The sequence below is a fragment of the Harpia harpyja genome (genome assembly GCF_026419915.1).
Source record: "Harpia harpyja isolate bHarHar1 chromosome W unlocalized genomic scaffold, bHarHar1 primary haplotype SUPER_W_unloc_1, whole genome shotgun sequence".
NCBI lineage: Eukaryota > Metazoa > Chordata > Aves > Accipitriformes > Accipitridae > Harpia > Harpia harpyja.
Window position 1 is genome coordinate 130,621 of NW_026293183.1, and position 26,346 is coordinate 156,966.

Here is a 26,346-nt window from a genome sequence, read left to right on the forward strand (position 1 = left end):
CCATATCAATTTCAATTTACAGGAGAAGATTTAACCCGATTGGGTGCAGGGTATTTGTGTGACTACATGGTATCCCTCCAGAAGCAGTTGGAAAATATAAATAAACAAGTTTTAGGAACCAGGGCTAGAGGGTTAGATCAACCGATCCATCCCTTTAAACCGGGTGATTATGTATATGTAAAGATTTTTTCAGGACAACCTCTGGAGGAGAAATGGGACGGACCCTATCAAGTGTCCGACAGAAGAAATTTGGAAACAGACCAAAATACTACATGAGATAACAAAGGATGACCTCTCATGGGGATTTAAAGAATTGCGGGACAAACTAACATCCTGGCTGCCAAATTTCAGGTGGCTAAAGCAAATATTTATTATGGTTATAATTTTAATGACGGTCTGCATTATGCTTAAGTGTTTTGTGTGGTGTTGTCAGGGCACGGTAGAAAATTACGACAGTTGGAAACGAAATAAAATCAGACATCAAGTAGAAACCGGAAAATATTTTACACGGTCTCTCGGAAGTAGTGGAATCCTATAGTTGCAAAAGAATTTGCAAAGGTTTAAAGAAAAGGGGGGATTGATATAGAGAACGAACTGCTTATTGCTTAATGATTGTCTCTCTGTAACTTTACATACCAAGGACTGGTGTTTGTCAAGGATTAAGCCTGTCAGAGACTGGTACTTGGGAGCGATGAGCAAGAAGGAACCATGAGCGATCACAAAACTTAATTAAATGTTTGATGAATTTACGATCTTGTTGAGAAGGCACAAGCAGAGGCCTTGCTTGAATAGATAGGGCCGGAAAAGATAAGAACTCCTGCCTTCGTTCTCGTCCTTGTAGATAATTTAGCTTAAACTAGCCATATGGTTCTACACCACTAATGAAAACTTAGATAATAAGAGCACTAACAAGCACTGATGTATCAAAACATGTAAAGGACCATACTGCGCAGAATCACCTGAGGAGGGTCAAATAGCGGACAAGTGAGGAAGACTGTGGAAGACCACCAGAGACCTTCAATGCGCCTGCGTAAAGGACATTTGCATACACTAATAGTTTCCCGGAAAACTAATGAATATTGATTCAAAGAATCTAACTCAATAGCTTGATTAACTATTAAGTAGGTATTCTCTATTGGCAGCGCTGGATGCACGGGGCATCGCTCCACCTATCATGCACACCGTCGGGTCTAATTGTGCAGGTTAAGTACATGTTCTACATACATATTCACTAGATTTCTGAGAAATGTTATACATATTCATTAGTTTTCTGGAATACCTACTTAATAGTTAATCAAGCTATTGAGTTAGATTCTTTGAATCAATATTCATTAGTTTTCCGGGAAACTATTAGCTTATGCAAATGTCCTTTACGCAGGCGCATTGAAGGTCTCTGGTGGTCTTCAGGAGTCCTCTGGTGGTCTTCCACAGTCTTCCTCACTTGTCCGCTATTTGACCCTCCTCAGGTGATTCTGCGCAGTATGGTCCTTTACATGTTTTGCTACCTCTTATCCTAAAGAATGCACGTTAGTCCCTAAAAAAATGCTTGTTAGTGCTCTTATTATCTAAGTTTTCTTTAGTGGTGTAGAACCATATGGCTAGTTTAAGCTAAATTATCTACAAGGATCATAGAATCATAGAATCATTTCGGTTGGAAAAGACCTTCCAGATCATCGAGTCCAACCATTAACCATGCCCCCTAAACCATGCCCTGGAGTACCCTGTCCACTCGCTTTTTGAATACCTCCAGGGATGGTGACTCAACCACTTCCCTGGGCAGCCCATTCCAATGTTTGACAACCCTCTCAGTAAAAAAATTTTTCCTAATATCTAACCTAAATCTCCCCTGCCTCAACTTGAGGCCATTTCCTCTCGTCCTATCTCCAGCCATCTGACAGAAGAGACCAACACCCACCTCACTACAACCCCCTTTCAGGTAGTTGTAGAGAGCGATAAGGTCTCCCCTCAGCCTCCTCTTTTCTAGACTGAACAACCCCAGATCCCTCAGCCGCTCCTCATAAGACTTGTGCTCAAGGCCCCTCACCAACTTGGTTGCCCTTCTCTGGACACGCTCTAGCAGCTCAATGTCTTTCCCGTAGTGAGGGGCCCAAAACTGAACACGGGACTCAAGGTGCGGCCTCACCAGTGCCGAGTACAGGGGAACAACCACCTCCCTGCTCCTGCTGGCCACACTGTTCCTGATACAGGCTAGGATGCTGAGAACGAAGGCAGGAGTTCTTATCTTTTCCGGCCCTATCTATTCAAGCAAGGCCTCTGCTTGTGCCTTCTCAACAAGATCGTAAATTCATCAAATATTTAATTAAGTTTTGTGATTGCTCATGGCTCCCTCTTGCTCATCACTCCCTTTGTTTGACATATCAGTCCTTGACAAACACCAGTCCTTGGTATGTAAAGTTACAGAGAGATAATCAAGACGAGCTAGATCATTAAGCAATAAGCAGTTTGTTCTCTATATCGGGGTGAAAAAAAAAAAAAAAACCAGGCGAGGGGATAAATCTTGGCCACCTGACTCCTCGCCCTAGTCACCAGAGGGCATGCATCCACTGCCAAGAGAAGCAACAGTCACTGGGAGAGATCTGCAACCCTGGGGGGGGTGCGCGCGCACGTGTGTGTATGTCTCTCTCTCTCTCTCTCTCTCTCTCTCTCTCTCTCTCTCTCTCTCTCTCTCTCTCTCTCTCTCTCTCTCAATTTTTAAGTTCCAAACAAGGGGATAAGAGTTGGTTAGGCCCCAGGGAACCTGCAGCAGGTCGAGGTGGGAGCCTTTGGCCTCACCCCAGGGTGCTGCTTGGCAAGACACCCGCACCGAACCCCCCCCCAAAAAAAAAAACAAAACAACCCCAGCCCGGCTCAAATTTTCCACAACTTTATTCCAGAAAGGCTGCCGAGCTGCCAGAGACTTACAGAAGGCAACCAGAACACTGGGGTGGGAGTTTGGGGTCCAGCCACCGCCAGGCAGAGAGGGAAAAAGAATTAAATTGCTGGAATAACTTCAGTTTTGAAGCTTTTTTTCCCTATTTTTCAACCTGGTAGGCTCAGCAAAAGCTTCCTGTGCAGATTAACAGCAGGGGGAAAATAAAAACCCAAACCAAACCAAGCTTGACCCGGCTGAAAATAGGAGCATCGGTGAAGGTAGTTAGTGCGGAGGGAAAGGGGGGGTGGTGTGAAGTTCGACGGCTGCCTGCCGCCCTCGCACCGATATCCTGCGCGGTGTCTGGAAACGGCCCGGTGTTGGCAGATGTTTTGGCAGTTCCAGTCATGGAGTGCTTGGGGGGGGACACAGGACACAGCTCACCTTGGGGCTGTAGGCTCAGGCTCTGCTGCGGGGAGGGTGGGGCAGGTGGTCAGTGGGACCCCTGCAAAGGGACACCCCCCCCACATAAAAGCCCCCCCAAGCGCACACTGTGCACACTCCCCCCCCCCCCCCCGCACCTTGCACGAGGGTGTCCCCCACACACACACAGTGCTGTCGTCCCCCTGCACAGAGTGCCCCCGCCCCAGGTGTGTCGTGTGTCCCCCCCCGGCCCCGGAGACACAGAGCAGCTCGGCCATGGTGGGATTGCCCACCCCGGTGTAACCAGCGCATCCCCCAATATAACCAGCACATCCCCCAGTATAACTTGTGCCTCCCCCCCCAGTATAACCGTGCATCGCCCCCGCGCAGCCCCCCCGCCCCCGCCGGTACCGGGGCCGCCCCACGCGTTCCCGCCGCTCCCCGGGGCCGCGCACAGCCGGGGCCGCGCTCGGCGCTCCCGGGCGGCGGCGGCTGCTGCGGCGGGGATGGGGCCGCGGCGCTGAGCGGGGGGGCCCGGCTGGGCGGGGGGGGCCGGGCCGGCGCCCCCCGGTCCCGGCGCGATGGGCGAATGGACCATCCTGGAGCGGCTGCTGGAGGCGGCGGTGCAGCAGCACTCCACCATGATCGGCAGGTGAGCCCACGGCGGGGGACATGCACACACGACAGGACACACACACGGCCCCACCGCCGCCCCAGCCCCATGCTGCCCCCGGGGGCAGCATCCCCACAACGCCCTAGCTTCCCCCCAGGGTCAGCAACTGCCCCTGAGGGGGGGCCCATCACCCTCGGGGCCACGGTGGATCCCTGTGGGGTGACAACGGGTCCCCACAGGGCACCTCCCCCCGCCAAGGGGCTGGGAGGTGGCCCCGGGTGTGGGGGTGGCAGAGGGGCCCAGCTCCCTCAGGGCACCTGGGGGTGGGCTCCCACCTGCCATGGGGTGCACGGGGCACTGGGGGGGGTCCCGCTGTCCCCGGGGGGGGCAGGGGATGACACCCCCTACCCCACTCATCCCCACCCCCCCCAGCAGAGTCACAGCAAGAGGGACGAGTATCAATGGGTGCCTGTGGCCCCGGGACAGGTCAAGGTCAGGGATGGTGGCACAGGGGGAGATGGGCCTGGGAAGCACCCAGGGGTCCAGGTAGGACCTAGGGGTCTGGGGTTGGGTCAGACCTGGGTGTCCGGGTTCAACCCACATGTCTGGGTGGAACCTGGGGGTCCAGGTCCAGGTCAGACCCACATGTCCAGGTTCAACCCACGTAGCCTGGTTTGACCCACGTGTCGCAGTTCAACCCACATATGCCGGTGCCCATATAGGACCCACATGTCCAGGTAGGATCTGCACGTCCAGGTAGGACCCATGGGTCAGGGGCTGGGTGGTCACACCTCCTCCCTCCCTCCCCTCGAGCAGGATCCTGCTGACGGTGGTGGTGATTTTCCGTATCCTGATCATGGCCATCGTGGGAGAGACGGTGTATGAGGACGAGCAGACCATGTTCATGTGCAACACGCTGCAGCCGGGCTGCAACCAGGCATGCTACGACAAAGCCTTCCCCATCTCCCACATCCGCTACTGGGTCTTCCAGATCATCCTGGTCTGCACCCCCAGCCTCTGCTTCATCACCTACTCCATCCATCAGTCGGCCAAGCAACGGGAACGGCGCTACTCCTTCCTCTACCCGCTCTTGGAACGGGACGGTCGCGAAACCAAGAAGACCAAGACGATCAACGGGGTGCTGGCACCCAGCCCAGAGGGGGGCTGCAAGGAAGAACCCGACTGCCTGGAGGCGAAGGAGCTACCCAGCCCGCCGCCACGACCCCCCCACAGCTCCAAAACCAAACGACAAGAGGGCATCTCCCGTTTCTACGTCATCCAGGTGGTTTTCCGCAACGCCCTGGAGATCGGTTTCCTAGCCGGGCAGTATTTCCTCTACGGATTTAATGTGCCGGCCATCTTCGAGTGTGATCGTTACCCTTGCGTCAAAGAGGTGGAGTGTTACGTCTCGCGACCCACCGAGAAGACCGTCTTTTTGGTCTTCATGTTCGCCGTCAGCGGCGTTTGCGTCCTCCTCAACCTGGCCGAGCTCAACCACTTGGGTTGGCGCAAGGTCAAAGCCGCCGTCCGGGGGATGCAGGCGCGTCGCAAATCCTTGGTGGAAGTGCACAAGAAAGACCTTTCCCCCCCAGCCCCCGCGCCTGCGCTTGGCTGGACGCAGTCCAGTGAGTCCGCCTATGTCTGAACCCCCCCCGCCACAGGGGGGAAGACGGTGCTGCCCCCCCCCCCCCCCCAAATTGCTGGGGTTCCCCCCTCTGGTTTGCCACAAGGGCTGACACCGAGTCTCAGTGTTGATCGGCCTCTTTACGTCATGGCGCAAGCGGGGAATGGGGTGGAGGGGGGGGAGCCCCATGACCTGCACCCTGACAGCCTCTGGGCTGGGGGGGGAAAGTTATTTATTTGGCAGAGGGGATGGGGGGGGGCAGAGCCCCCCCCCTCCCCCCCGAGATGTAAATAAATGGGCTGGAGGATTGAGCGCTGAGCTCTAACTGGGGGGTTGGGGGGTGTCGCTGGGCGATATCCCCCCCTCCCCCCCGAGCATGGCAGGGGAGGCCCCCAGTGCTGCAGGGTGCCTGGCACGCCTGGCACACCCCGCCCCGCCGGATTTGCAGCCTCTAATCTGCTCTCTAATAGCTCTAAAGGGGCTGAGCCAGGCACCATCTGCCAGGGCCCCCCCCCCGGGGCTGGGGGGGGCCAGCTGCTCCCCAGCCCCACCACTGCGAACCCAAAGGAGATGGCGCTGGTGCAAAGGGTTTTATTGGGATGCGGCGCCCAGCAGGATCTGACAGCTACAGCCTGTAACAGAGAACGGCCGGTCAGGGAGGGGTCCCCTACTCACGTCACTTCCCAGAAAGCTCTCTTCTCCACATATTTCAGGCAATATCTCCTCTTGAACCTGGCAAAAGATACGAGGAAACAGGTCAAAAATCGACCCCCCAACCTGCCCCGAATCTGTGGGGCAGTCAGAATGACCCCCCCCCCCCTGCTTACTTGGCCCTCTCCCACGGCTTGATCAGGCTCCTCTTCTGCAGGCTCTTGAAGCAGTTGCGCAGGACGCTGCCCTCAGGCTGGGGGGAGGCCAAGCGGGTCAGCGATGGGATGTTGAGGGTGGGGGGCACAGGGTGGCAGGGGACATACCCCCCCCACCTCCCAGCCAGGTCAGCCAGGTTTGGGGGCTCCCTCCAGAGGGGAAGGGAGCAGAGGAGCCATTTCACACACCCCCCCTGCACCGTCCTGTGGAGGTGCTGGCACTCTCAGCACCCAGGCCCTCACCTACATGATGAGGTCCCGGGACCCCAGAGACCTTCACATTCCCAACCTCCCCCCGCGGCAGGGGGGGGCTGTGAATCCTCCTAGCACAAGGATGGGTCTCATCACTGGGTGCCGACACCCCCCCCCCAGCGGCCCCCCCCGAGGGGGGTGACCCACCTTCAACGTGTGCAGGGACTCGGCCAGCTCGTCGCTCAGCTGTACCTCCAGGCTGGGCTCCTCGTACCTGTGGGGATGGGGGGGGTACAAAGAGAGAGGGTGGCGGTATCAGGCAGCCCCCCCCCACACACACCCTCTCCCCACTCACTTGAGGGGCCCCAGGCGTTGGGGCAGCGCGTCCTTCACCTGACGCTTGGCCAAATGTGCCTGCCATCATCGCAGCAGCTCCGCTTCCCACCACTTCACCTGCCGCTGCAGCGAATGCAGGCGGAAAAGCTCCTGCCGCCGGCACCGCGCCGCCTTCTCCTGGCACTGCTGGGCTGCCTGCGGGCACAACTGCGTCAGGAACCCGGCAGACCCCACACACCCCCCCCGAGCTGTCGTGTGTGTGTGTGTGTGTCCCGAAGCCGTCCTCGCACCAGGGCTCAGGCTTCCTTCTCCCGCCAGCGCTGCTGCTCCGTCGTCTTCTGCTGTGGGGCCGGTTTTAGCGCATCCCTGGGCTCTGCTGGCGCCTCCTCATCTTCCTCATCCCCGACTCCTCCAGCAGCCCCTCGCACTGCTCCTGGAAAACCATGTCCTGGGGGTGAGAAGGGGGGGTCAGCACCCCGGTTTGGGAATGGAGCCTCTCCTGTGCCCCCCCCAACCCACTCCCAAGGAAAGGGGTTGGGGGGGTGCTGCAGGGCCCCCCCAAACCTGCGCTGTGGGTCCGGGGCAGGGGTCTCACCACAGTGGGGATCTCGGTGCCCTCAGGGATCTTCAGCTGCCTCTCCACCTTGTCCTCCACCCTCTTCTTCCTCACCTCCACCTCATGAGCCCACAGCAGCAGTGCCTGTGGGGGCTGGCGGCACCGTCACCCCCAAAACAAAGGGGACACCACCCTCCCCGTGCTGGGGGCGGAGGGAGGGGACAACCACCCCGCACCCACAGCCCCCCCCCCCCCCCCCCAAACCTGGTGGTCCTCAAAGGTAGGGTTGTAGGAACTGCCGGTGGTGACAACCTCCATGGTGGGGACCTGCGAAGGCTTCACCTGCAGCCTGGCAGGGTGCTGCGGGGGGGGGGGCAGCTGGGGTGAGGGGCTCTGCCCAGCTGTGCCCCCCCCCCGACTCACCTTCACCCTCTGCTTCTTGGTCTGCTGCAGGAACCAGCCGTCCTGCCCCACCAGCACCCGGTCCAGGGGGTCTGCAGGGAGACTGGCACCCCCCCTCACCCCAGAGCTCCCAGGACAGGCTTGGGGGGGAGGGCAATGCTGACCACCCCCCCCCCAAAAAGCCCCACAGGAGGGAGGGGCTCCCCTAACACAAGTGAATAAACTGGGGGTCGTTCCCCGTGTTGCTCTGGTTTTTGTGCCCCCCCCCCCCCCCGGCACCGCTCGAGGTTAATCCCACCTGAGCCCTGGGGGGAGAAGCCGCCCCCCCCGATTTTCACACAAAAACCCTAAATTTTGCTTGCTGCCCTCTCTCCCACCCCCCCGGGAAAGAACTTGCTGCAAAAGTGGGGGAAATATCCCAAAAATACCCGGGCCGGCACCAATTCCTGCTGGGAAGCCTCGCTACAATCAGCGTGTGCCCCCCCTCCCCCACTTACTATTGGCCCCCCAGATGTCATAGAAGCCCCTTTTGGGGTCCGAGTGCCCCTTTTCCGGTGCTTTATCTGGCGGGGGCCCCCCCTTGCCACAGCCGGGCTCACAGGCACCGCTCGGCGCAGGGCAGCGCCCCCTTTTCCGCTTGTTTCTCCCAAAACTGCTGTCGTTTCTCTTTCTGCCCGTTGGGGATTTGGTGAGCCAAAATACCGCGGGGAAGGGGGGGGAGGAGGGGTGCAACGCCACCATGTTGTGTCCCCCCCCATGCCGTCCCCCCTCACTTTTTGGGTGCCGGCACCTTGGAGTCGGGCTGCAGGATGAGGTTGACGTGCAGGGGCTTCTCCTTGCCCTTGTTCAGCTGCCGATCTGGGGCGTGCTGGCGGGACACACACACACACACACGCATCACCCCCAAACACTAAGGAAACGAAGTTGAGGTGTTGTTGTGTGCCCCCCCCCAAAAAAAACCCAACCCCACTCACCCTTCTCCGCATCACTGGCGTCCACGAAGAAGAGCCCCTTGTCTGGCTGCTCTGCAATCAGCCCCCTGAGGAGGAGCCCCCACCCGACCCTGGTCAATTCCCAGGGGGGGCTCCCCCTTCCCCCAACAGCCCCCCCAAGGCTTCTAACACCCCCCAGTGCCCCCCCCAAACCTCAGGGTCCCCCCCCCCTTTACCCCTTACACATAACCCAAGCCCCCCTCGCGCCCCACCCAGCTCCAGCCCCCCCCCGCCAATACCCCTCTCAGCCCCCCACCTCGCTCAGGGACCCACCCCCCCAACCTCTCCTCCCAGGGCCCTCAAGCCCCCCCCCGGCCCTAGGCCCCCCCCACCGGGACACCCCAAAGCCCCTCTGAGCCCCCCAAAGCCCCTCTCACACCTCGCAAGCTCCCCCCCCAAGGGTCCGCGTGGCCTCTGGGGGCCTCTCGCTCCCCCAGGACCCCCCCCCCGGTGCCCTCAACCCCTCCCGAAGCCGTTAGTGATCCCCCCAAGAGACGACGACGCCGGGTGTCCCGGCCCCCCCCCCCGCCGCCCTCATCCTGTGGCCCGCTGCTGCAGCACCACGTCCTCGAGGAAGTCGCCAATTTCGCGGCCCAGCCGCGCCTCGAGGCCGGCCCAGCGCTTCCAGCCCTTCTTGCGGGAGCGGGGGCGGACGGTGGCGGGATCCCGCGACCCGGGGCTCAAACCCAGGAACGAGGAGGATGCCGCGAGCGCCGCCATCTTGAAAGGAAGAGCCAGGCCGCGGCAGCTTGACGGAAGCGCTGCGCAGCCACTTCCGGCCGCCATCTTGGGGAGGGCGGGGAGAGGCGGAGACGCCATCTTGAGGAGGGCGGGGAAGGGCGGCGGCGCCATCTTGGGGAGGGCGGGGAAGAGCGACGGCGCCATCTTGGGGAGGGCGGTGTCCAGCTCTGGGGGGGGCTCCAGATGTGTGTGTCCCCCCAGATGTACCCCAAACACCCCGGGCGTGGGCCCAGGAGGGGGCCTCGGACCCCTGAACCGGCTCCAGCTGTGCCCCAAACCCCCCCAGCTCTGGCACATGTGTGCACATGCAACTTCATGCCTGGACATGCCTGTGCTCACCTCCCTCCCCACCTCGTGCATGCCCTCCCACGGCCCTGCACACGCCCATGCGCGTGCATCCACCTCCGTGTGCGCACATGCGCTCCCTCGCCCCCCCACGCATGCTGACACACGTGTGCACCCCCACACACACGTGTGCACCCCCCCATGCACATGTACACGCATTCACGCCCCTGCTCCCGTGTCGTCGGACACCCTCACACACATGTGCAAGCACCCACCCATGCACAACCCCCCCACATGCATGTACACACATGCACAAGCACTCACACGTTCATGCACATCCATGCACATGTGTGTGCCAGCCCCTGACACCCCATGGGCATCCCCCCCACACACCCCCTCCTTTGCAACCCCCCTGCACACCCACCCCACCTTGCACCCCTCCCTTGCACACTCACCCCCTCCTTACAACCCTTCTCTTGCACACCCCTTCTCCCTTGCACACCCCCTCCGTCACGCACCCACCCACACACACACACTCCCCCATGTACATCCACCCCCTCCTTGCACACCCACCCCTTTTCTCACCCTCCTTCACACACACCCCTGCACACCCACCCTTTTCACACACACCACACACCACACCCCCCCCCCCAGACCCACAACCACCATGGCTCCATCAGCCACATCCTCCTTTTATTGGGGCGTGGGGAGAGATCTCGGGGGGGGCTTTGCAGGATTGGGGGGGGTGGGCTACTCAGCGGATCCCTTGGGCCGACGCTTGGAGGGGGGCACCAAGCGGGGGGGCAGGTCAGCTGGCAGCCCCCTCCCCTCTAGTTTCACCCCAATGAGGTGCCCGGCCAAGGCAAACTCTTCGGCATCCAACATGCCGTCGCGGTCGACATCGCTCAGCTGCCAGATTCGGCCCAGGACGGAACTGGGCAGGTTGCTGCTCACCATCCACCCCCGCGCCCGCCGCCCACTCAGCTTTCCCCCCATTGGAGCCAACCCGTAGAAGATCTCGTCGTACTTGGCCTTGTCCTTCGTCACCACCCATTCCTCCTCTTCCTCACCTTCTTCCTCTTCCTCTTCCGTCCCGCTGAAGGGACCCTGACGGGTACCGTCAAAGGCTCCCCCCTGCACCCCAGCACCCTCGGGTGCTTCCAGCTCCTCTTGACGCAGCAACGGCATCAGGGCGGCGATGTCGGTCGTCAGCAGCTCATCCAGTGCCTCCAGCATCCGCGGCTTCAGCCCTGGGAACCGGGCAAAGTCGTGGACCAGCAGCAGCTCCTGGATGGGGAGGAGGGGGGAACGACGACATGGGGAGGGGGTCAGCATCCCGACAGATCCCCCGGCACGGGGGTCAGCATCCCGGCATGGGGGTCAGTGTGCCGGCACAGGGGTCAGCATCCTGCCAGACACCCCGGCACAGAGGTTGGCATCCCTACGGAACCCTGGCACAGGGGTCAGCATCCCAATGGACCCCCCGGCATGGGAGTCAGCATCCCAGCACGGGGCTCATCATCCCACCAGATCCCCCCAGCACATGGGTTGGCATCCCGCTGTCCCCCCACCCCCGGCACGGATGTCACGACCCCCCCTCCCCGATCCCCACCTGCATGCGGGCGCAGTCGGGGAAGTCTCCGGGTGGGATGTGATGCTCCAGCTGGATACGGGTGAAGAGGAGCGGCAGTTTGGCGATGAGCTGCTTCTTCTTGTTGTCCTTCCCAAAGACGGAGGGCATCTCCTTCTTCAGGCGGCTGATGATGTGCACGTGGACCTGGGGGCAAAGGGGGGGGTGTCAGGGCACCTGGGGGTCCCTTCTGCAGGAAGGTGGGGGGGGGGTCCGGGTGTTGTGCTGGTGGTGGATGGCATGGCATGGCACAGGGTGGGAAGTGTGGGAACCCAGACGCCTGGGTCCCCTCCATGGCTGAGAGCCTTTGGTGGGAGAGCTGAAACTGGGGGGGGGGGTTGTCCCACGGGGGGGGGTGTCGGGGTGCCCACCCACCACATGGCCCCATCCCTGTCCCATCTCCATCCCCATTCTGTCCCTGGCCCCATCCCTGTCCCATCTCCGTCCCCATCCCAGTCCCCATCCCCATGTCCCCATTCGCATTTCCATCCCATCCCAGCATGCATGGCAATCCCGTCCCCATCCCCGTCCCTGGGCGTTGCGGGCAGCGGATGCGTCACACAAAGGGCCACGGCTACAGGTGGCCGGATGCGATAAGGCTGGCAGCGGTGGCGGGGGGAGCAGGGGGGGAAGAGGGAGACAGGGAATAATGCCAACTCCCACCCCCCCCTTCTGTCCACCCCCCCGGACCCCTGTGGCTAGACGCCAGGGTGATGGGTTGGGGACAGAGGGCTGCTTCATCTCCCCCCCCCCAGCCCTAAACCAGCCCCCCACAATCCTGGGGGGTCTCAGCACAGTGGGGGGGGAGCAGGGAACTTGCCTGGGAGTGGGGGCTGGGGGGGGGGGCACGTTAATTATTCTGTAATCACAGGGGTGGAAGGCGCTACCTCACAGGAAATCCTTAATGAGGAAGCCAAGCACAGGATGGGGTGGGAGGGGGGAACACGATGACATTCCCACCCCCCCGGGCAATAGGGCCATTGTTGGAGATGGCCGGGAGCCACCGGGACTGAGGGGACCCCCTGAGCCCCCTCCTGGGGCCAGGAAAGGGGACCCCAAACCATCAACGCTCCTTCTTCTCCTGAAGATGGGGAGAGCTCCAAGGAGTCCTGGTGTCCCCACCGGAGCCGTGGAGAGGACCCATGCACCCAGTTGGCCGCACTCACCCTAACGAGCCGTGCCCGCTTGACGAGGTCATTGAGCTTCCTCAGGGCGGCATTTCGAGGCAGGTTCTGGATGTCCTGGAACAAGTCCTGCTCCTCCAACTCAAAGAGCTGCCGGTTGTCGGCGATGAGGAGCGGTTCGGACCAGAAGGACCCGATGAAGACACGCAGCACCTCGGGGGTGTTGAACACCTTTCCCAGGGACCACATCAGCGCCCCGTAGACGCGCATCAGCTGCTGCGTCTCCACCATGTCAGCCTTGTTCAGGACTACCCGGATCTTGTCCTCGTTGCCCTTGAGGGCTCGGATGGCCTCGGAGAACTCGTCCGAGATCTCCAGCTTGTGGGCGTCAAAGAGGAGGATGATGAGGTCCACACGCTCGGCGAACCACTGCAGCACGGCCGGGAAGTCATAACCTGGGAGGGGAGGGCAGAAAGGGAGAATTGGGGGCTCCTCTGGGGCTGGGGTGACTGTGGGGTTGGGGGACCCCGGGAAGGGGGTGCTGCCATGCTCAGGGTGCAAATGAGCTGCACCCCAGAGAGGTCTGCATGGAGGGGAAGCCAAAACTGACCTCAAGACCCAACCCTAATTCCAACCTAAACTCTAACCCTAACCCCAACCTCAAATCCAACCTTAATCTCAACTCTAACCCCAAACCCGACCCCAAACTCAAACCCAACCCCAACTCAAACCCCCACCCCAGCCCCTGCCTGGAGCAGGGTCCCACCAATGGGGTCTTGCTCTGCCCTCCCCTTCCCTGCACCCCTCCGCTGAGCCCCCCCCCAGCCCTGATGCCCCCCCTGGTGCAGCACCCAACCCCTGCCCATGCGGTGGCCCCGCTCGGCAGCACTCCGGGGTGTTGGGGGCCAGTGGGGTGCTGTGATGCCCATGGCCCCTCCACAATGGCCCCTGCTCCCCCCCCCGGCAGCGGGAGGCCCCAAGAGCCTGAAAAAAAGTACCAAAAAAGGAAATGCGGCAAGTCCTGGGAAAAGTCTCTCTGTCCCCATTCCCATCCCCATCCCTACCCCTGACCCCGACCCTGGCCCCGACCCCGGCCCCCCATGCATACCACAACGGGGAGCGTCCAACCAGGAATTTGGCCTTGACCCAGTCCCAGCCCAACCCTAACCCCAACTTTTCCCAGCCCCCCCCTTTTCCCAGCCCCCTCTTTTCCAGGCCCCCCCACCTGGGGGGGGGTCTCCTCCAGCCAAGCCCCCCCCCCCCCATCCATGGGGCCATTTTGGGAGCCGGTGCCAAGGCTCTTGGCAGAGGCCAAGGGTTTCAGGGTGGGGAAGGAAAAGGAGGGGAGGGTCCGGGGGGGGGGGCACGGCCTCCACAGCAGGGCAGCTGGCCTGGAAAGTTGGCAGCGGCCCCGGGGATGTGGGGTGAGCCCCCCCCACCTGCCCAGCTCCGCAAAGGGGGTCCCAGATACCCCTCCCCCTGCCCCACGGGACCCCCCTGTTGCTCATCCGGCCCTGGAGGGCAGCGTGGTGGGGGTGGGGGGAGCGCTGGCACCCCCCCCACCCCCAGCCCTTGGCAGAACCCATTGCATTGCCTTTGGCACCCATCACTGGAGCCTCACCCCACCAGCTAGCACCCCCCCCGGCTCTACCCCACCCCTTGGCACCTGCTGGGCCTCACACCACCCAGCAGCACCCCACTGCGTTTTGCAACCTCTGTTGGCACCCCATTACAATTTGCAACCCCCCCCCCATTAGCACCCTGCTGCGCCTCGCAACCCCCCCCCAGCAGCACCCTATTACACCTTGCACCCCCCCATCTGCACCCCACTGTGCCTTGCAGCCACCCGTTAGCACCCTGCTGTGTGTTGCACCTCCTCTTTGCACCCCACTATGCTTTGCACCCCCGTTTGCACCCCACTAAACCGTGCACCCCCCATAATGCTTTGCACCCCCCCCTTACATTTTGCACCCCGTTACCCTTTACCCCCCCCGTCCCCCCCCCCACTGCATCTTGCATCCCTCCATTTCCTTGGGGCCCCACTCACGCCCTCCCCCACCCCCGGGTTGGAAGGGGTGGGGAACCCCCCCCCCAACCCACGCGTGTCCTGGTCGCAGGTGGGGGGGCCCCCCCTCACCCCGGCAGACGCGCTGTTTGGCCCCCGAGAGGATGCCGGGGGTGTCGATCAGGCTGATGCTCTCCAGCACCTGGTTGGGGAGGTGGGCGCACATGAACCTGCGCGGGAGGAGCTGCGTTAGTGCCCCCCCCCGGGACCCCCCCGGACCCCCCCCCCCCCCCGACCCCCGGGGTCTGGGATTGCGAGAGGGTCCGTGGGAGCGGGGGGGAGTAGGTGGGCAGCACCCACTCGTGGCTGGGGGGCCCCCCCAAGTGCCAGCCCATCTGCCAACCCCTGACGGCCTCTTTCTGAGGGCGGGGGGGGGGCGGCTCTGGGCCAGCGGGGCCTTGGCAGGCTCCGGAGCCACATTCCTGATGCCTGGCTCATTCCCCCCCCCCCCCCTTCCCGACCCCCCCACCGGTAGGGGTGGGGAGCAGACCCCACCCCCCTCCTTTCCAAGGGGTGACCCCAAACAGGACCCCCCCCCAGGGTCTGAGCGGGGGGGGGGGGTGCTGCCCCCCACATTTTGGGCTTTTGGGGGATTGACAGAAAATACCCAAAATTGGGGAAAAACCCCCAAGAATTAGAGGGTGAAATCTGGGATCCCCCCCAAGGTGGGATTGGGAGGGTGTCCCCCATTTTTTGGGGGGGCGCTTTGCTCCAGCAAGGCTCAACTTGTGGCTTAATGGGAGGAGCGGGACCCCCCTCACCCAGCCCTGGGGTGGTGGTGGTGGTGGTGATGATGATGATGGCAGGGGGTGGTGGAATATTGGGGTGGGGGCTGCACTTACCGATTGAGGAAAGTATTCCCAAAAGGATTAAGTTTCCGGAAAGGTTTTTTGGGATCGACGATGAGGGCGTTGCCTGGCATGATCCCCTCCGTCTCCCCATGCATGATGGCCACGAAGGAATCGGTGGTGGGTTCGGGACCGATCCGGCTCCCGGGAATCTCCTGTTCCAACAGGTAACGGATAAAAGTGGTTTTCCCAGTGGAATATTGCCCCACCACCAACACCATCGGTTTATTATCAAAATCGGCGTCTTCCAAAGCCGGCGAGTGGAAATCGTGGAAACGGTAAAATTCCTCCACTGGTAAAAGTTTCTTCTTGTAGAGGGTCTTCAGCCCCTCGGTGACGGTGCGGACCACCTCGGGGCTCTTCTTCTCGTTTTTCCGCATCCAGCTGAACATCCTGGCGATGGATTGGGGGGGGGGGGATATCCCTGGTGAGATGCAAAGGGGGGGGAGTGGCACCCCGAAATGGGTGTCCTTTGGGTGGTTGGGTTGGGGGGGAGGGGGCTGGCAAAGGGGGGTCTGCTTGGTTCAGCTGGAGGGCTGAGCCATGGGGTGCTGGGGGGTGCTCGGTGGGATTCCCCCCCCCAACCTGTCCTGGGCTTCTTGGAGGAGAAACGCTGCAAAATTGAGCAGAAAAAGGAGGTTTTGAGGGTTTTTTTGCCTTCCCGGTGAGGCTCAGGGCTGCCGTTCACAGGGCCAGGGGGGTTTCTCCTCTTAGCCTTTTTTTTCCCCCCAAAAAGCAGTGAAAGGCTGTCAGGGGGGTCCACGGGGGGAGTGGAGCTGCCAGCACCACTTTCCAGAGCAGAACGCTGCTCCTGGCCGACGCAACTTGTCCCTTTTCTTCTTCTTTTTCTCCCCCTTTTCTCTTTTTTTTTAGGAAAAAAATCCCTTTCCTAGCAATGCTGAAGGTCCTGAAGATCTGAGCAGGGGGCCGGAGGCGGCCAGGAGAAAAGGGCTGTGGGGGGGGGAATATATTAACATAAATTATCAGGGCGAGGCGGGGTTGAGACGAAGCCATAAAAGAAAAAAAAAATTAATAAATTAATAACAGCAAGGGGGTTGGGGGAGGGATCACAAGAACCAGCCACCACAGTTCCCATGCTGGACACCCCCCCCCCCCCCCCCCAAAAAAGAAAACCCCGACCCCTCTTCCCCAGGTTCTTCGTCGTCTCCCCGAGACCTGCGGCCCCACTCACGGGTCGGGATTCAGGTTCCTCCTCGTCTTAGCTGCAAGTTCCAAACCCCTCAGAATTCACCCTGAAATGCAGAGGGTCGCTCCGGGTTCCCCCCAAGGCCAGGACCCCTCCCTCCACCTGGGGTCTCAGCAGCCACTTTTCAGTTTTACCCGGATTTTAATTATTTTCCCGATGTGAGCGAGGGGGGGGTTGCCGAAAGCAAGAGGGACCACCGAGGCGGGCACAGTTTTTAAAAAGAGCAGCGATTTAATTTACACAGAAGTACTAAATGTACATAATTCTTTAAAAAAATCGTTATACACAATAAATACAGTACAAAATTATTTTATAGTACTATATTTTGTTTCAGAGTGTTCACTGGTACTGGTGGGGTGGGAGGGGACGGAGGGGGTCATCAGACTCATTTGGGGGTCTCTGTCACCACTCCGGGGGCAAGGATGGGGCAGGATTTTGGGGGGGCCCCCCTCCAACTTTTGCCTCCCTCCCCCCCAAGAATGGGGATTAAAACCCCCAAGAATGGGGATTAAAACCCCCCAAAATGTGGATTGGAACAAGTGGGAAAGGGCTGACCCTCCCTGGGGTGCAATGCAAGATCCCAATGGCCAAACCTGGATTTTTCTCCCCAAAACTGGGGGGCAGGGAAGAGCTGCCCCCCCCGGCATCGAACAGCCCTTTTTGGGTTTTCCAACAGATCTGTCTTGCAGGGAAAGGAAAAATAAGGAGCTAACGATCCCAATCCACGCTTCCTTCTCGCTTAAAAAAAAAAAAAAAAAAAAAATTAGACACTAAACAAAAAAACCAAACAATTTAATATACATTTTTATACATATATATGTATATATAAAAAAGAAAACACCAAATATTTTTAGCCTGGGAATCGTCATCCCTTATTGCTACCCCAACCCATCCGTGCCAAGCCGCTGTGCTGGGGGCTCAGGGGTCTGGCCGCTCGGCAGCATCCACCCGCACCGCACCCAACCATGCAGGAAAAATAAAATAAAAATAATCATAAAAAAACCCCAAAACCCAAAATAATTACCTTGGGTTTGCTCGCCCCAGCCAAGGGACAAGCAAAGGGGGGCCCCCCCAAATTCCTGGGGAGCGCCAGATCCAGCCTCCCCCCCCAAGCCCCTTCCCTTGGGAGCGGTCGGCAAGATGAATCCCGCTCCCCTCTAAGGCCTTATTTTTTGGGGGTGAAAAAAGAGGAGAAGAGGGAGTGAGGAAGCACATAGGGGCTGCCAGCATTCCCAAAACTCATCTGCCCTGTTTGGGAACGATGTGGGATTGGGGGGGGATTGCGCTTTTTCCATGAGAACAGGAGAAATAAAAAAACATCGGGAATTTCTGGAGGAAAGAGCGGGATTTGGGCGACGGGGCAGGGGGGAATTTTGGCGGCCGAAGCCGGGCGTTGGTGAGCCAGCACGCCGTGAGCAAGCGTGCAGGAATGCCGAGCATGCTCACTGCCCGGTTCCCAGACTCAGGAAAAGCAGATTTATGCTTCCTTCTCGGGGGGGGGAAGGGAAGGGAAGGGAAGGAATCCCATCCCCCCCCGGCAGCTCCTCCCCAGCCTCATCCCACCGGAGCGGCCGTCCCAGCACTGGGCTATGCCACGCACGCTCCGGTGTTACAGCACGCTGCAGGTCTGGAGAGCAAGGGGAGCAAAATTCCCGCTTTGGTTATTTTTTTTCACCCAAAAAAAAACCCCAAAAAACTTTGGCAGAGCAGTGGCTCTGCCCTGGTTTTGCTGCGCCAGCCTTTGAAACTTCACTTTTTTGGTTTTTTTGGGGTGTTTTTTTTTTTGTTGTTTGGTGGGTTTTGGAGGAAAGGAAGCTGACGCCAGCTGGAGAGGAAGGATGTTTTTCTGTTTCCAAGGGTGATCCCTCCCTGTTTACACCACCCAACACTGCACAGAGGCTCCCTTTTGCCGGAGCAAAAAAAAAAAAAAAAAAATTAAAAAACAAACCAAAATCCGAGAAAACCAACAAACCAAACCCGGAAAAAACTGACGTTCAGATGCCATTCGTTCTTTCCCCATTCCCGCCCAGACCCTTGCCCTCTGTTACAGGGGGGGTTGGTGGGTGTCATCCCCCCCCCCCCCCCAGGTCTCTGCCCTTTGCTCTGCCCCAGATCTGCAGCGTTTTGCCCCAAAATCCTGTTTCCCCAGGTTTTCCAAAGCGCAGGAGCTGCCCTTATACATACACCCCCCCCCCCCCCGCTGCTGTATATATACATACACATATATACACACATGCACCCCCTGGCACTCGCCGATCATATATATATTTATATATGCAGATGTATGTATATGTATGCATATAGGCTGGTGTAGCCGGCCAGGGAGGGGGTCAGGCTGCAAAGGAGACGAGACAGTGGCACACACACCCGATGGCACTTAAAAAAAAAAAAAAACACCAACAAAAAAACCCACGACCAACAAAAAAACCAAACACACACACCCCACAAACAAGGTTAACTTATTGCCTCCAAAAGGAAAAAAAAAAAGGGGGGGGAAAACAGGATGGAGGGAGGCAGGCAGGCTTGCAGGCACAAATGTAGGGAAAATGGGAAAAAAGCTGGCGTCCTGGCTGGCACCATGGGGGAGGGAGGCCCTAAGGCAGAGCGGGAACAGACAGATCCTCCTGGAAGCTTCTGGCATCTCACAAAATGCCTTTTTTTTTTTTTTTTTTTTTTGGAAGGCTGCACTCACAGTGTATAATCGCTCTTCCCCCCCCCCACCTTAAAAAAAAACTCATCCTTCCTGCCATTTTTGACATCAATCTGGGTGGGAGAGCTGAGGCAGAGCTGGGGGGGGGGTGTGACGGGTGACAGGGAAAAGCAGAAACAGAGTCGTCCCCCCCCTCCACTTCCCCGGCTGGACGCTATTCCTCCCCTCCCCTGCCAGATCCCACCCTCGAGGGATTCGCTTCTCCACCAGGCATAAAACTGTAAACTTTGCTTTTCCTTTTAGCCATTAGTGTTTGTGTTTCCTTCTCTCTTTTTTTTGCCCTTCGCTGACCAGCCAGAGGGTCCAAAAACCTGCATGGTATCTGAAATAACTTAAAAGGAAGGATAAATTTTGTCCCTGGGGCAACACAACTGCAGAGTCCTCTTTGGCCTCCCACCGGTTTTGATTCGCTACCTGCTCCGGAGCTTACAGCTGGCTGGGGTGGGAGCAGGGTCGGGATGGGGGGGGGGGGGGAAGAGAGAATAGACTGATCAGATATTCATATTAGCAATTTGTTACAGAATCTAAATTACACAGCCGACAATACCTACGGGCCCCACCAGTCCGCTCCCAGGCGCTCAGTCACATCGCACTTGCCGTCGAGGTCATGCGGATTGTAAATCCAACCTCTGCCCGCACTTTACAACATCCAAAACCCCCCCATTTTTATAAACACTGGGGCGAAGCATCCCTGGTACGCCCTCCGTTCCCCCGTTCCTCCCATCCCAGGCCCGGCCCGTCGGGTCTCTGGGAGGTGGCACCACCGGGGGGGGGGGGGGGGGGGCGCTCAACCACATCCAACCAGCAAGAGCTGCTGCTGCTGCTTCTCCTCCTTCTTCTTCCTCTCCAGTCCTCGTTCAGTGTCCCACTGCTGCTCCGTTTGGTTCTCTGTTATCTGTTCAACGTCCTTGCTCCGAGGCCACCGTTGTGATTAGGGGCAAGGTAAGCATCCGTACGGTGGACGGGTGAGGAGAAGGGGGAGGAGGAGGAGTTGTAGGAGGAGGAAGGTGTCCGGACGTTCTGGCCCCCGGTCTGAGGTTGCTGCAGGTTGAGGATGCTGTCGATGGCGCTCTGGAGGTGCTCGTTGAGGGAATCGTCCTGGGGGCTGTCACTGGAGAAGCTGGCGTTGTCCACCTCAAAGGACTCCGACTTCCTACGCTTGGCCGGGGGCAGCGGCACCTCCCAGGTGAGTTCTGAACCTGAACCCTGGTCGGGGGGCTCAGGTTTTATCATCCCGCGGTAAAATTCGTCCTCGACTTCCGCAAGCTCCTTCATAAGGCCACTGGTGGAGTCATCGGTCTTCTGCGGGGCCGGGCTGTCCTGCAGGACCAGGGAGCAAGCGTCGCTCCTGTTGAAGAGGAGCTTGGAGCTCTCCTCTGGCCGGCTCTTCTCCACGGCAGCCACCGAAGGGCTGTCCTGGCTCTTGTGGGAGGTGATCACGCTCCTGGATCCGTCCTCCTGCTTGATGACGAGGGTGCCAGGGAGTTTGTCGGCTTTCGGGGCACTCCCCTTGGGGCAGGTGTCAGCGGGTTTCTCGGCCACGAAAGCATCCACGTTCTCGCGGTAGGTCTTGCGAAGAGGGAGGCGGCAGTAGGTCACGATGGGTTTCTTCTCGGCCGGAGCCGAGGTTATGTGGTCAATGGTCCCGTTCATCTGCCCGGTGGCGGTGGTGACGACGGTGCCGGAGGCATGCGGGTCGGGTCCTTTGATGACTCGGCACACGGGGGGCGGCTGGTGCACGGGGTCCAAGGCGGTGTTGTGGACCACTTTGCTGAGGCCGGCCTCCTGCTTGATTTTCAACTTGAGGCCGATCCGACTGCGCGCCTCATAGGTTTTGATGGGGGGTTTGCTCCTTGAGGGCAAGGCATCCTCGTCCCCGTCCAGGGAGGGGGACGCCTTGGCCCAGGTGACCGACGGGGAGCCCCCGCTGTGCTTGATCACCAGCTTGGTGGGGTGGATGGGGGGGGTCATCTGCACAGGGGGCACCTTCAGGCTCTCAGGGGCTGGCGTCGAGCTGGAGACGGAGGCCAGGGCTGCCGAGGAGGAGAGGCTCTGCGAGCGGGAGGACGAGGAGACATACTCGTCTGGAATGGAAAGACCGCGTCAGGCATTAGCGCGAGCATGAAATGCTATCCCTCGATTAAAGTATTTTTTTAAATAAGAAGTATTATCACAATAATATTATTGCAAAATACATATTTTGCAAATTTGCCTGCTTGTGCTGGGATGGTTTTTTTTTTTTTTTTTTTCTTTTCCCCTCTCACGCCTCAGCCCCTCTTCCCTTCGAGAACTTCCACTTCTTACAGAGTCCATCCCTTATTATCTCACTCAGAGAAAGACGTGGTAACTTAACACAAACCTTTAATAAAGAACCTCCAGAGCAACCAGGAACAGAGAGGAGTTTATCGGGAGCCTGAACGCTGCACGTGCTTTGCGTTCAATAAGATTTTGGCCACCGAGATCTTTAACGTAGAGGAGCGAGTGGGCAAGAGTACAGGTGGCAGCAGGTAACACTCACTCTTACTTTCAACAGCTTTTCCCTCAAATCCCCGCTGACCGTGGTGGAACAGGCTGACACTGTCCTGCCCTGAGCATCGCAGGGCCCAGAAACCTCACGCCTAGCCTCCGAAGAGGAGGAAAACATCAAAACCCAAGCATACGGTTATAAAAGGTGGACAAACAATGGGAATAATTTGTCTCCCACCTGGTTTCTCCTTTGCTAATTGCTTGTTGAGTGCTAACATGGTCTTTTCTTCCTGTATAAACATGCGGTCAATCATCACCATCTCCGCAGAAGGACTCACTCTCTGCAGGCGAGGAACAGAAAGGAGGAGGGAGAGGAGAGGGACGGGGAGGAAGAGCGGCTGCGGTTACACATCACCACCATCTTAACACACTCTTCTTAATTACTCTTCACGATTTTTCCCCACCTCCGTACATAAAGAGCGACGAAGGCTTAATGCGGAGCTGCCTTCTGCCAAATTCATGGCAAAATAAATTCCAACCGCTTGCAAAGACTGGACCGAGCCGACGGCAGGGAGGGGAAAGCTTTCCCATTTCTGCCAAAATCCAGGGGCTGAGCCCCCACCGACTCCACTGCGGCAGCACCACAGGGCTATGGCACTCAACTTGAACCAGGAAAACCGCGGATTGATCCGAGCAGCCCACGTTGGAGAAATAATTGTGTTTCTAGCCCCGCCAGTGAGATTGGAGAAGGCAGGACGCCAGACTCACCCGAGACTCCTCTAAGAGCAGCAGGCGGTACTTGTTCAACATCGCTTGTGTGCGCTTTAGCAGCTGGGTAGACACCACTTCAAACTCCTCGTCCACTGTGAGGAAGAGGAGGGTGGGGAGAAAAGAAAGTTTGCGTCACAAGGCAAATGCAGATACGGGGTCAGTGGCTCTTTATTATTAACTTTTTCAGTGGACTCACTTGGGGGAGACCCTGAAAAAAAGGTTCAGTGTAATTTTTAATTGCTGCGATTGTTAACAATTTGCCAAGATCTGTTTTAATGATTTCTCAAAACGTACAGAGACTGTGACAAAACTTTAATCACCTTTGAACTATTCCAGGTCAGAAACCCTGGAAAACTTCTAATATATTGTCTTGGGAATTTGTTTTTCTCGAGTGAAGGCATAGATAGTCTCTCCATTTTTTTTTTTCTTTAGTACTAAAAAACCCCACTTTTTTTTAAAGCTCAATCCACCATCCTCACATTTTAGCAGCCCCAGGGAGCTCTGTGCCATCCCCTGGGAGGACTTACCCTTCCTGTAGTCTTGAGCAGAGGGCAGCATCCCCTGGTAGACGTGGTAGGGCAGGAGCCGCTGCAAGGCATCGTTGAAGGAGCGGAACGACGTCTTGTAGTCGGGATGCAGCACCGCGCCCTGGTGTTTGTGCAGCTGCTCCAGAAAACTGGAAGGAAGGAGAAGAGGGAAAACTGCTGGGGGGGGGGGGGGAGCGGGTTTGATGCGCAAAATTCCCTGTTTCTAGTGTTAACAGCATCACGTGGAAGAAGGGCCACAGAAATATACTACAGTAACAAATGGAGCCACAGCAGCGAGATGGTCTCTGATGCTTTAATTTATCGCACACCCCCCCCCCCCCCCCGATGCACTCACCAAGCTTCCTTGCTGGGCTGTAGTGTTGGGGCTTTCTTCAGACCAAGCTTGCTGTCGTACTGCTGGGAGAAGAAAGGACAGGGGTGAGAGGGGACGGCGCCGACACGCCGGGTTTAACCCATGCCGGCAGCTGGGCCAAGCCCAGCCTACTGGGAATTTATTCTCTTTTGAGGGAATTGAGATACAGGAGCAGAATTGTGGAGACTGGCAACTGCTCTAGGAAGGAAGATGATGGATCGAATTGGTTTAGAATTAGGGGAACGAGCAAAAGGAGAAAGTGCGGATCACCACGGATTTTAAGTATGGAGGAAGGCTTCTGCTCACTTTGACAAAACAGCTTTTGGCATATTTAGATTACACATATAAATTGGTATATATACCCCAAATATACCAATATATAAATATACCAAAGATACCAAATTTACATATATTTGTATTTCGGTATATTTAGAGTTCCCACACTAAAGGGATACGCAACAACCTGCGAAGAAACTTCATTTCTTTCAACGACAAAGCTTGACGGTCGCCAGCCCTCGTCCGCATCGTCCCCTCAAGACCATTCCTTGGAAGAGCCCTCTGCAGACTCTTCCTTTAAACCCCCCCCGCATGTCGGTGCACACTCACCAGCTGTTGGCCTTGCATGGGGACCGAGGGCACGAGCTGCGGTAATCCTTTCCCAACGACCTGGATCTGCAAGGGACCTTTCCCGAGGTTCAGGCCTGAGACAGAACTGATCACACCAGGCTTAGTCTGCAGAAGAAACAAAAAGAAATCACTTTGTTTAGAATCCCAGAGTGATTTCACCAAATAACGACGAATTGCCAAAACATGCCTGCCAAGACAACGTTGGTCGTTGGCAAAAGCACTTGCAGGCACCTCCCTCGCACCTCAGGTGTAAATACCCAAATCTAAGATGTATTTTTGCATAAGAATAGAACTATTCCAGTTTGTACTTGCAGAAATCTACATCAACAGCCCTGACATCCCATTAAATCATCACTAAGTAGTCGATTCTCTTAAAGAGAAGGAATGATGAAGATCCCCTCCCCAAAAGTTTCATTAATACTGGTGGGAATTTTGTATCACCTTTAGAGGTTCACAGCACTTTAAAAGTGGAAAAAAAAGTTTCTAGAAATTAATTCTCTCTTTGATAAAATGGAGGGGAACACTGACAGATTTGTTCACTCTCAAGGTGGAAAACTTCAAAATAAAGTGGAAAACCATGAAAAATGCTTCCTCACCTGAACTGGCTGCTGTATGGCAAGAGGCGTTCCTGACTTCCCCTGGGCTACAGCCCCTTTCCCAGCAGAAATCGGCGTGGAAACGCTGGAGAAGGTTTTACTCTCTGCAGGAACTGGGGCAGTAATACCTAGCAAATGTAAAACAGAGGGGGGGTTTGCGTTTAAGTTCAAGCCTAGATAACAAATAACGTCATCCTGGATTCCCCCAGCACATTTCACCCTGAAAGACTGAGCTTTTATCAAAAAACCCGAGCGCAAACAAGCAGCAGGGTTTGATCGCCCCGACCCTGGCTCCCTGCGCTGACAGCTTTCACCCCACCGCCCTTTTCTCACACGTGAAGCATCACTTCAGCAGCTGAGCTCTCCCAAAACAAGGGTGACGCGATGCTCGTGCACCACAACACTCGTGTGCCAGGATGCCCTCCCGTGTTTTTCCCTGCCCGAGAGTTGGAGCTAGCGGCACGAACCTGCAGTGGAAGGCGGGAGGGTGGCAGGCGCGTGGCTGTGCGCGGGGGCCGGCGTCGTCGTTACCACCTGCCCCTGGCCGCTCACCAGGACGGAGGAGGATGGGCTGCTGAACTGGCTAAGTGCAGGGGAAGCCTGGCTGGTGGGAGGCTGCTGTTTCGTTTGCAGGATGATCCCCTGGGGCACCTGCGTGGGATAAAAAAACCCAAACAACCCAGAAGTTGAAAACATGCCCTAAACCCATCGCTTTTTAATCCGTGGGTACCATCGATACAGCACAAATGCACGAGGAGGGAAGGGACCGTTTGCCATGCTGGCCCCATCTGTCCCTGCAACCTTAGCGCTGGGAGATGGACACGAGAGAAGAAAAAGAAAAAAAAAAAAAAAAAAAAAGGCGCATGCTGAGCTCCACCCCTCCAGCTCGGCTGGTGTCCGGGGTCTAAACTGCAGGAATGGGTCCTGTGTGCTCGAAAAAAGCAAATTGAATCCTTATAAGGGGATTTTGCTTTAAGTTAATATGCAGTTAAATAAAACCAAGCTCGAGCCCTTTTCATTCCCTGCTCCTCTTCCTCCCTGCCCAAGTGAATATAAAATAAATAATGGTAGTTTAATTTTAGAAGCCTGGGTTTTTTTTGGGTACTTCATTTGGAAGTCCCTGACCCGCCCCCCTCCGTCAATGAAGCACCATTAACGAGGGCTGGATGGGTCCCTGAGCGCAGGAATACCTGCATCCCACAGACCCAGCCTCAACACCAGCACCCCTCCCAAATCACAGACTCAGGGGGGCAGGATTCGACCCCTGCTCAGACAGGACAGGTCTCAGGCAATGCTTGTCACAGGAAAACAGGGCACGCTTTTATTTTTATTGTGGCAAATGCCTTCTCCTCGTCTTATTTACAAACCAAAACACAAATCGCATCCATGGAAGACGCCTCTCCTACAAGCGCTATACATTAAGGTATGCACGTGCATTCCTGTGACAACAGGTGGCAGAGCCAGATGTAAACCACAGCACAAACCCACTCAGCACCCCAAAAA

At 57.6% G+C, this 26,346-nt stretch overlaps 4 protein-coding genes across 9 annotated transcripts in view; 1 reads left to right on the forward strand and 3 right to left on the reverse strand.

Moving 5' to 3' along the window:
* The first annotated feature begins 3,769 nt into the window (after positions 1 to 3,769).
* Positions 3,770 to 5,735, forward strand: LOC128138111 (gap junction delta-2 protein-like). The gene is made up of 2 exons (XM_052779427.1): positions 3,770 to 3,944; positions 4,722 to 5,735. The coding sequence occupies exons 1-2, from the start codon at positions 3,874 to 3,876 to the stop codon at positions 5,548 to 5,550; spliced, it is 900 nt and encodes a 299-aa protein (XP_052635387.1). The 5' UTR covers positions 3,770 to 3,873; the 3' UTR covers positions 5,551 to 5,735.
* Positions 5,736 to 6,106: 371 nt separating this feature from the next.
* On the reverse strand, positions 6,107 to 9,628 carry NOP53 (NOP53 ribosome biogenesis factor). Its single transcript, XM_052779418.1, is given in 14 exon segments — positions 6,107 to 6,261; positions 6,357 to 6,433; positions 6,795 to 6,861; positions 6,943 to 7,118; positions 7,214 to 7,329; positions 7,332 to 7,371; positions 7,519 to 7,623; positions 7,744 to 7,839; positions 7,903 to 7,973; positions 8,379 to 8,458; positions 8,460 to 8,582; positions 8,655 to 8,739; positions 8,856 to 8,920; positions 9,412 to 9,628. Coding segments are annotated over 14 exon segments (1,344 nt in total). The 5' UTR covers positions 9,594 to 9,628; the 3' UTR covers positions 6,107 to 6,200.
* A 962-nt stretch (positions 9,629 to 10,590) lies between these two features.
* On the reverse strand, positions 10,591 to 16,453 carry EHD2 (EH domain containing 2). The gene is made up of 5 exons (XM_052779415.1): positions 15,561 to 16,453; positions 14,791 to 14,888; positions 12,696 to 13,108; positions 11,512 to 11,676; positions 10,591 to 11,186 (listed from the first exon to the last, which is right to left on the reverse strand). Exons 1-5 carry the CDS (start codon positions 15,956 to 15,958, stop codon positions 10,650 to 10,652), a joined length of 1,611 nt encoding a protein of 536 aa, XP_052635375.1. The 5' UTR covers positions 15,959 to 16,453; the 3' UTR covers positions 10,591 to 10,649.
* Positions 16,454 to 19,974: 3,521 nt separating this feature from the next.
* The window catches only part of BICRA (BRD4 interacting chromatin remodeling complex associated protein), a 35,740-nt gene continuing 29,368 nt past the window's right edge, over positions 19,975 to 26,346 (reverse strand). For 4 of the 6 annotated variants that reach the window (XM_052779410.1, XM_052779412.1, XM_052779408.1 and 1 more), the window contains 8 exons: positions 25,311 to 25,494; positions 24,844 to 24,971; positions 24,227 to 24,352; positions 23,603 to 23,664; positions 23,248 to 23,396; positions 22,718 to 22,812; positions 22,188 to 22,290; positions 19,975 to 21,567 (listed from right to left, as the gene is read on the reverse strand). In XM_052779410.1, coding sequence (XP_052635370.1) covers positions 20,375 to 21,567; positions 22,188 to 22,290; positions 22,718 to 22,812; positions 23,248 to 23,396; positions 23,603 to 23,664; positions 24,227 to 24,352; positions 24,844 to 24,971; positions 25,311 to 25,494 — 2,040 coding nt within the window. In that variant the 3' untranslated portion in view covers positions 19,975 to 20,374. The remainder of the gene's footprint in view (positions 21,568 to 22,187; positions 22,291 to 22,717; positions 22,813 to 23,247; positions 23,397 to 23,602; positions 23,665 to 24,226; positions 24,353 to 24,843; positions 24,972 to 25,310; positions 25,495 to 26,346) is intronic. The other 2 variants (XM_052779414.1, XM_052779409.1) reach the window with 1 other exon arrangement.

Excerpts from the sequence above, each read along its gene's own strand:
- LOC128138111 (XM_052779427.1), top strand. The coding sequence starts at position 3,874 with ATGGGCGAATGGACCATCCTGGAGCGGCTGCTGGAGGCGGCGGTGCAG. Across the intron at positions 3,945-4,721 it reads CACTCCACCATGATCGGCAG|GATCCTGCTGACGGTGGTGG; the intron begins GTGAGCCCACGG and ends CCCCTCGAGCAG.
- EHD2 (XM_052779415.1), bottom strand. The coding sequence starts at position 15,958 with ATGTTCAGCTGGATGCGGAAAAACGAGAAGAAGAGCCCCGAGGTGGTC. Across the intron at positions 11,677-12,695 it reads AGCGGGCACGGCTCGTTAGG|GTCCACGTGCACATCATCAG; the intron begins GTGAGTGCGGCC and ends CTTTGCCCCCAG. Across the intron at positions 11,187-11,511 it reads CCGACTGCGCCCGCATGCAG|GAGCTGCTGCTGGTCCACGA; the intron begins GTGGGGATCGGG and ends CTCCCCATCCAG.